The 8,917-nt window shown below is 40.8% G+C and overlaps 2 protein-coding genes across 2 annotated transcripts; both read right to left on the reverse strand.

Moving 5' to 3' along the window:
- Nucleotides 1-772: 772 nt before the first annotated feature.
- On the reverse strand, nucleotides 773-1,684 carry LOC111946761 (olfactory receptor 4B13-like). Its single transcript, XM_023950920.2, has one exon. The coding sequence runs from the start codon at nucleotides 1,628-1,630 to the stop codon at nucleotides 773-775; it is 858 nt and encodes a 285-aa protein (XP_023806688.2). The 5' UTR covers nucleotides 1,631-1,684.
- A 4,910-nt stretch (nucleotides 1,685-6,594) lies between these two features.
- LOC101163697 (olfactory receptor 4B13-like) lies at nucleotides 6,595-7,742 on the reverse strand. The gene has a single exon (XM_020713309.3). The coding sequence runs from the start codon at nucleotides 7,516-7,518 to the stop codon at nucleotides 6,595-6,597; it is 924 nt and encodes a 307-aa protein (XP_020568968.3). The 5' UTR covers nucleotides 7,519-7,742.
- Between the last annotated feature and the right edge of the window lie 1,175 nt (nucleotides 7,743-8,917).

The following is an 8,917-nucleotide window of genomic DNA, read 5'->3' on the forward strand; positions in this document are numbered from 1 at the left end:
CTGAAGGTGTTAACTGATACAGATTTTGTTCAGTCAGGCATATATAATTCAATTTGCCTCACAGCATTATAAGAGAAATTACATTTAGTGAGATTGGAAAGAACAGAGTGACATCTGTAACAGATGAAACATTTCCTCAGTTAGAGATTTGTGAGACTAATGTTTTCAGTTCCAATTTAATAACATAAATGACTTTTGACATTTGACATCAGGTCAGAAAAAATGTCTGAGCACTGTTTAAGAGCGTATACTTAGAACACCTTTACCTCCATTAAGGCCCTCAGTGTTCTACAGTAACATGCCCCAATAACAAGTTTACTTACACACACACACACACACACACACACACACACACACACACACACACACACACACACACACACACACACACACACACACACACACACACACACACACACACACACACACACACACACACACACACACACAGTAGAAGCCATGCTAGGTGCAAATCAGCAGGAGCAATGTAATGCATTTAAAGATCAAAAATACCAGAGCAGACCATTGTTTAAACTTTTTTATGCTTTTACCACAACAAACACCCAGACTGTTGTACATTTCTTACCAGGCCATTTGCTGCCAGGACAATTTATTGTAGCTTTAAGACAATTGAAATTAAAATCAAATGATACATTTAATCAACTGACATTATAGTGCATGTCAATGTGTAGAGTAAAGAAACATGGTCATAGGTTAGAAAGGGACTTCAATGATGGTTACTTTATATCTATCAGTTAGAACCCAGGAACTATCACGAAGACGAGTAATATCTGGAAAAGCAGAACAACTTCTTCAAGTGTTTATAAATTTCTGTCATTTTTAGTCCATAGATGAATGGATTGAAAAGAGGATTGTACATGATCATCTGCAGTGTCATTATAAAGCGAGCAGTCTTTGAAAAATTTGACTCCAGCCTAATTATAATTATGTCATAAATCATCAAACAAGAATAGTTGATTAAAACCAGCAGGTGAGGTAAACAGGTCTGAGCAGCTTTTCTTCTGACTTCTCTACAACCTTTATTAACCACTAAGAGAATCTTTATATATGTAAAAATTATGAACAGCATGGGAAGAATAGCAATGTTAAACAGAGTAACTAAACCAAATGTCAACAGAGCTTTAGAACCTGCACAGAAAAGATAATTTAAAGAATTGTTGCAGAAAATACCGTTCAATGTAAAGCTGCAAAGTTCTGAATTTGCATTTCCACCAACAACAATAATGACAATATGACAAAAAGGTACAATCCAGGCCAGCCCCAGTAAAACAAAAACAATTGTTCTTCTCATAATGATCGCATATTGCAGAGGTTTACATATGGACACATATCTGTCATAAGACATGGCTGCCAGCAGTAAGAATTCTGAACAACTGAATGAGTAAAAGACAAAAACCTGAAAAAGACAGGCTTGATAAGAGATGACCTGTTTTGTGGCTAACAGGTCCGTTAGGAGTTTGGGGTAGATGTTTGTGCTGAAAAGAACAGAGTTGATCAATAGTCCTGCAATGAAAATGTACATAGGCTCATGAAGGTTCTTGTGAATCACAATCAGAGAAATTATTGTACAATTGCTGCAGACAATGAAAATATAGACAGGTAACATCATAAAGAAATAAAAATACCTGTACTTTTCTATCTCCACAAAACCAATAAGACTTATTATGTATGTCACATTCATATCAGTGCTCAAAATGATGATCAAAAAGGCAATAACTATCAGACTGGTTATCAAATGGACATTCGTGAGAAAATAAGCTTCAAGTGTCGCCTATGTCGCCTCTTAAACTGTTTATGAAGATGCCTCTCTTACCCTCCAAGGGTCTCATTAACTCAGTAACTAAGTGTTTCCATGAAAAGAATTTCATCCAAGGAATAGGTTACATGTCTGGTTTCTTATGTGGACACATGGCTTTATTTTTTGTTTAGCAACTGTTGCAAGCTGGAACTTGTCCTTTCAGTCATGCCTCAACGCTTATGAACAAAGGTCACGGTACAAAAGTAGATAACCAGTAAATTGAGAGCTTAAGCCAGATCTTTCATCTCCTTCTTTACCACAACAAACCAATTCTATCACAGATTTACTGCAGACATCAGTCTTTACGTCTCACACATCATTTGTCCATCACTTGTTAAGATGAACCCAACATACTTGTAATTCAAACAACTTGTAACTTCTCTGTTTGGTGCAAAAACTGCACTCCTACCTGTCTTTAACTAGGTATTTAAGGAAAACACCCGAAATATGATAAAAGAACTGAACACTCAATGATCCCCCTTCTGGTTAGGGTGTCCTGGGGCAATATGTAATGCTTGAAGATAGTGTCTGTAGTTTTAGCATCCAACCCAGAAAGTCCATGAAACCCCAAAACTGCAGTCCAGCTTGTAAGATGACAACAGTGGAAGACATGTGATTGATCCATTGGTACAGCAATCAAACACCAAGGGGAACGTGTGAACACGTCGTGGCCAAGAGAGGGGCTATTGAAAACTAAATGACTTAACCGCGGTTGAATCATTTCCTGGGACAGGGAGTTGGTTGCGCCTCTGGATTGAGGGTGGAGAGTGTAGAGTGGGGGTCAGGTCCATGCAAGCGATCGGTCTTTCTTGTGTAGTCCAGGGTTGCGATCGGCCATCGGGGGGGTCGCCTGCGCTGTAGACTGGGCCTCTCTTATCTCAGGCTCCGGGGTGAGATTGGAGATGCCTTGAGGACCCAGGAGTCTCCTGTCGGCTTGGTCATTGTGGTTGGAGGGTCAGGGCCAGGTAATCGGACCACTGGTGGGGAGGGGTGGGCAAACAATGGCGAGCAATTTCAGAGCTATCCAAGAGAAAAATGATACAAGAACATGTTAAAATAAAAACTTTACCAGGGGTCGGGAACCCATGGCTCACGAATACTGGTTACTGGTAAAGACTCAGCAAGCCTGATCTCTTCAGGGAGACTGTTCCAGAGTGTTGGGGCTCGCAAAGGCCCTTTCTACCTTGGGCTTAAATCTAGATTGTAGAATTGTTAAAAGGCTTTTTGCCAAAGATCTAAGATTGCGACCAGGTAAATAAGGAATGAGGAGATCAGCTATATATTTAGGGGCCAGACCACAGAGTGATTTAAAAGCAATCATTAAAATCTTAAAACCTCTTCTGAAAAACAGACTGGGAGCCAGTGCAGAGACGCTAAAACTGGAGTGATGTGGTCTCTCATTCTGGTTTTGGTTAGGAGTCTGGTGGCAGCATTTTGGACTAACTGGAGTTGATACACACTCTGCTGTGAAAGGCATGTGTAGAGTGTGTTACCATTGCCCAAACTGGAAAAAATAAAAGCGTGAATCACCATATGAAGACAATTTTTTGATAGGAGAGGGGTTATCACAGAAACTTGGCTTCACCCGGACATACCCGACGCTAGCGTGCAACTCAAAGGCCGCACTCTGCTGCGCGGGGACAGAACAAAAGACTCCGGTAAGAGCAGGGGGGGGGGGGGGGGACTCTGTGTTTACGTGCACGAAAACTGGTGCAACAACGGAACGATCATCGATCAGCACTGCTCCCCCGACGTGGAGCTCATGTCTGTTAGATGTCGAGAGAGGTTAACTGTTGTTATCATCACGGCTGTGTACATCCCGCCGGACGCCAACGTAAACACAGCGCTCTCTCTCCTGCTGAACGCCATAAACAAACAGCAGCGGGCTCACCCCGACGGCGTTCACATTGTAGCAGGAGACTTTAATAAGGCCAACTTAAAGACTGTTCTTCCGAAGTTCTATCAGCATGTAAAGTGTTCTACAAGGGGGGAAAACACTCTGGATCAAGCATACATACAGAGCCACCCCCCTCCCCCACCTCGGGCAGTCAGACCACCTTTCCCTCCTGCTTTTCCCAGCCTACACCCCCCTCATACGCCGATCCAGGGCCCACCACAAAGACCATCACAACCAGGCCTAAGGATGCCCTTCCCATGCTGCAGGACTGCTTCCAGCAGACAAACTGGGACTTATTCCACCACCACCAGCTGGAGACACTCACAGGAACAGTGTTGGACTACATACAGTTCTGCATTGGAAATGTGACTGTGGACAAAGCCATCAGGGTTTTTCCAAACCAGAAACCCTGGATGACCAGCCAAGGCCGCTCCCTCCTCAGAGCTCGAGACGCTGCCTTCAGGTCAGGGGACGGAGCACTATACAGTGCTGCCCGAGCTGACTTGAAAAAAGGAGTAAAAGCAGCCAAGGCAGACCACAGGATGCGCATGGAGGCCCACATATCCAGCAATAACCCGCGAGAAGTTTGGCGAGGCATCCAAGACATCATCAACTTCAGGGGCTGTGATGTGTCCTCAGCAGCTCCAGATGCTACACGGGCAGAGGAGCTTAACTGCTTCTTTTCTCGCCATGAAACCACCCAACACCACCAATCCACCCGGGGTCCTCAGGTCCTCAGGAAGAACAAAATTAATACCAACCTGCTGCTGACCTTCTACCAGTCATCCATCCAGAGCCTGCTTACATACTGTATAACTGTTTGGTTCGGCAGCTGCACGGCCACGGATAAAAAGAGACTGCAGAGAGTCGTAGAGACGGCTCAGAAAATCATTGGGTGCCCACTCCCCGCCCTGACGGACATCTACTCTGCGCGCTGTCTCACTAGGGCTTAGAACATTATCAAGGACAGTTCACACCCCGGCTCAGACCTGTTCAACCTGATGCCCTCTGGGAGGCGCTACAGAGGCTTCCGAAGCAAAACGAACAGACTCAAAAACAGCTTCTTTCCAAAAGCAATAACCATCCTCAATTCCAAAATATGGATGAAATCCATATCCCTATTTACTTCTCTGTCCAGAGTGTCAACTCTACCTCATTACCACCTCTTGCACTTTTGACATGTTTGCACACAGTTTCATACGCAATTTTGCACAATTATCTCGGCACTCTTCATTTCAGTTTACAGTTTATATTTGCACACTTGTATATACTGTTTGTTTGTTGGTTGATTATATTGTATTACAATGTTTTTTACTATTTTTCTTTCCCTTCTTTGCTGTACTTGCACTGATGGCGATGCTTAAATCTCATTGTACTATGCACAATGACAATAAAGCAAATCTAATATAATATAATATAATCCTGTATAACACATGTATTTGCCAGAAACAAGATTTGACCACCGATTTAACATGTGTCTCCAAATTCAAATCGGTGGTCAAATATCATCCCCAGATTTCTGCAGCTTGAAGAAACATTGTTAGACAGAAACTCCAATTTCTGAGCCACACCATTTTGGGCCTCAACTGAACCAAAAATTATTACATCAGTAACGTCTATAATCAACTGCAGAAAATTTTGGGCCATCCAGGTTTTCATATCAGCAATGCAGCTATTAAGATTCTTTAAAAGACCATGGTCACCAGGTTTAAAGGATAAGTAAAGTTGAGTATCATCGGCATAAAAATTAAAATTAAGTTCATGTCGCCGTATTATCTCCCCCAGTGGTAACATGTAAATTGAAAATAACAGAGGTCCCTGTACCGAATCCTGGGGAACAGCACACGTCATTTTCACCTTAGATGAGCAAGAATTGCCGATGAAAACATTAAAAAACCTGTTCGATAAATAAGAATAAAACCAGCTAAGAATTGTGCCAGAAAAAACAACCCAAGATTTATATAACTCAACATCCTCGTTATTTTGTAGCACAGCTCTTGTGCATTAACCACGCACTAAATACGTTGGTGTTCTGCCTCTGTGGAGAAATCCAGCATTCCGTTTTAGGACAACCGGTGGACAAAACTTAAATATAAAGACTTAATAAAATGAAGAAATAAAAGGGGTCCTAATATTGACTTAGGAGGTTAGCCTAGAGAGCCTGATCTGAAGGTGTTAATTGATGCAGATTGTGTTCAGTCATGGATATATAATTCAATCCGCCTCACGGCATTATAAGAGAAATTACATTTAGTGAGATTGGAAAAAACAGAGTGACATCTGTAACAGATGAAACATTTCCTGGGTTAGAGGTTTGTGAGACCAATGTTTTCAGTTCCAATTTAATAACATAAATGACTATTGTCATTTGACATCAGGTCAGAAAAAATATCTGAGCACTGTTTAAGAGCGTATACTAATAACACCTTTACCTCCATTAAGGCCCTCAGTGCTGTACAGTAACATGCCCCAATAACAAGTTTACTTACACACACACACACGCACACACACACACACACACACACACACACACACACACACACACACACACACACTGTAGAAGCCATGCTAGGTGCAAATCAGCAGGAGCAATGTAATGCATTTAAAGATCAAAAATACCAGAGCAGACCATTGTTTAAACTTTTTTATGCTTTTACCACAACAAACACCCAGACTGTTGTACATTTCTTACCAGGCCATTTGCTGCCAGGACAATTTATTGTAGCTTTAAGACAATTGAAATTAAAATCAAATGATACATTTAATCAACTGACATTATAGTGCATGTCAATGTGTAGAGTAAAGAAACATGGTCATAGGTTAGAAAGGGACTTCAATGATGGTTACTTTATATCTATCAGTTAGAACCCAGGAACTATCACGAAGACGAGTAATATCTGGAAAAGCAGAACAACTTCTTCAAGTGTTTATAGATTTCTGTCATTTTTAGTCCATAGATGAATGGATTGCAAAGAGGATTGTACATGATCATCTGCAGTGTCATTATAAAGCGAGCAGTCTTTGAAAAATCTGACTCCAGCCTAATTATAATTATGTCATAAATCATCAAACAAGAATAGTTGATTAAAACCAGCAGGTGAGGTAAACAGGTCTGAGCAGCTTTTCTTCTGACTTCTCTACAACTTTTATTAACCACTAAGAGAATCTTTATATATGTAAAAATTACGAACAGCATGGGAAGAATAGCAATGTTAAACAGAGTAACTAAACCAAATGTCAACAGAGCTTTAGAACCTGCACAGAAAAGAAAATTTAAAGAATTGTTGCAAAAAATACCGTTCAATGTAGAGCTGCAAAGCTCTGACTTTACATTTCCACCAACAAGAACACAAAGGTGACAAAAAGGTACAATCCAGGCCAATCCCAGTAAAACAAAAACAATTGTTCTTCTCATAATGATCGTATATTGCAGAGGTTTACATATGGACACATATCTGTCATAAGACATGGCTGCCAGCAGTAAGAATTCTGAACAACTGAATGAGTAAAAGACAAAAACCTGAAAAAGACAGGCTTGATAAGAGATGACCTGTTTTGTGGCTAACAGGTCCGTTAGGAGTTTGGGGTAGATGTTTGTGCTGAAAAGAACAGAGTTGATCAATAGTCCTGCAATGAAAAGGTACATAGGCTCATGAAGGTTCTTGTGAATCACAATCAGAGAAATTATTGTACAATTGCTGCAGACAATGAAAATATAGACAGGTAACATCATAAAGAAATAAAAATACCTGTACTTTTCTATCTCCACAAAACCATTAAGAGTTATGTATGTCACATTCATATCAGTGCTCAAAATGATGATCAAAAAGGGAATTAGCAATAACTATCAGACTGGTTATCAAATGGACAAACGTGAGAAAATAAGCTTCAAGTGTCGCCTATGTCGCCTCTTAAACTGTTTATGAAGACGCCTCTCTTACCCTCCAAGGGTCTCATTAACTCAGTAACTAAGTGTTTCCATGAAAAGAATTTCATCCAAGGAATAGGTTACATGTCTGGTTTCTTATGTGGACACATGGCTTTATTTTTTGTTTAGCAACTGTTGCAAGCTGGAACTTGTCCTTTCAGTCATGCCTCAACGCTTATGAACAAAGGTCACAGTACAAAAGTAGATAACCAGTAAATTGAGAGCTTAAGCCAGATCTTTCATCTCCTACTTTACCACAACAAACCAATTCTATGACAGATTTACTGCAGACAGTGAAGTCATCAGTCTTTACGTCTCACACACCATTTGCCCATCACTTGTTAAGATGAACCCAACATACTTGTAATTTATACAACTTGTAACTCCTCTGTTTGGTGCCAAAACTGCACACCTACCTGTCTTTAACTAGGTATTTAAGAAAAACAACCGAAATATGATAAAAGAACTGAACACTCAATGATCCCCCTTCTGGTTAGGGTGTCCTGGGGCAATATGTAATGCTTGAAGATAGTGTCTGTAGTTTTATCATCCAACCCAGAAAGTCTATGAAACTTCAAAACTGCAGTCCAGCTTGTAAGATGACAACAGTGGAAGACATGTGATTGATCCATTGGTACAGCAATCAAACACCAAGGGGAACGTGTGAACACGTTGTGGCCAAGAGAGGGGCTATTGAAAACTAAATGACTTAACCGCGGTCGAATCCTTTCCTGGGACAGGGAGTTGGTTGCGCCTGAATGGTCTCAAATAATTTATTTTTATTTAAAAAGGAAATTACCTGCTCAGGCACTAGCTTTTCCAGGAACTTAGCCAAAAAAGGCAAAGTTGAAATAGGTCTGTAATGCTCCAAGCAAGTTGGGTCCAGAGAGGGTTTTTTCAATAGTGGCTGAATCATAGCAGCCTTTAAATCATTTGGGACTGTGCCAGTTGAAAGAGATGTATTCATCAGGAACAGTATATGGGAGTTAATGGATCCATACATTTAAAAAAAAAAATCTAACTGGTAAACAGTCCAGAGAGCAATAGGTTGGTTTGATTTTACAGTCTCAGAAAGCATGTTGAGAGAGCTTGACTGAAAGCTTCAAAGACCACTGTGGGCCTCGCAGGTGGAGTTTGCAGAATTGGAGGTGACCAAGATCTGGTAATGAATATCTAGGACCTAATGTTAGTAATCTTGTTGATAAAAGGATTTGCAAATTGCTCACAGATTACTGGGGAAGTCGGTAAATTGCTTGTATGTGAAGCTTCACTT

This window comes from Oryzias latipes, chromosome 21, assembly GCF_053564925.1.
Source record: "Oryzias latipes strain Hd-rR chromosome 21, Olatipes_Hd-rR_3.1".
In the NCBI taxonomy this organism is placed as follows: Eukaryota; Metazoa; Chordata; class Actinopteri; order Beloniformes; family Adrianichthyidae; genus Oryzias; species Oryzias latipes.

Excerpts from the sequence above, each read along its gene's own strand:
- LOC101163697 (XM_020713309.3), bottom strand. The coding sequence starts at position 7,518 with ATGAATGTGACATACATAACTCTTAATGGTTTTGTGGAGATAGAAAAG.
- LOC111946761 (XM_023950920.2), bottom strand. The coding sequence starts at position 1,630 with ATGATGTTACCTGTCTATATTTTCATTGTCTGCAGCAATTGTACAATA.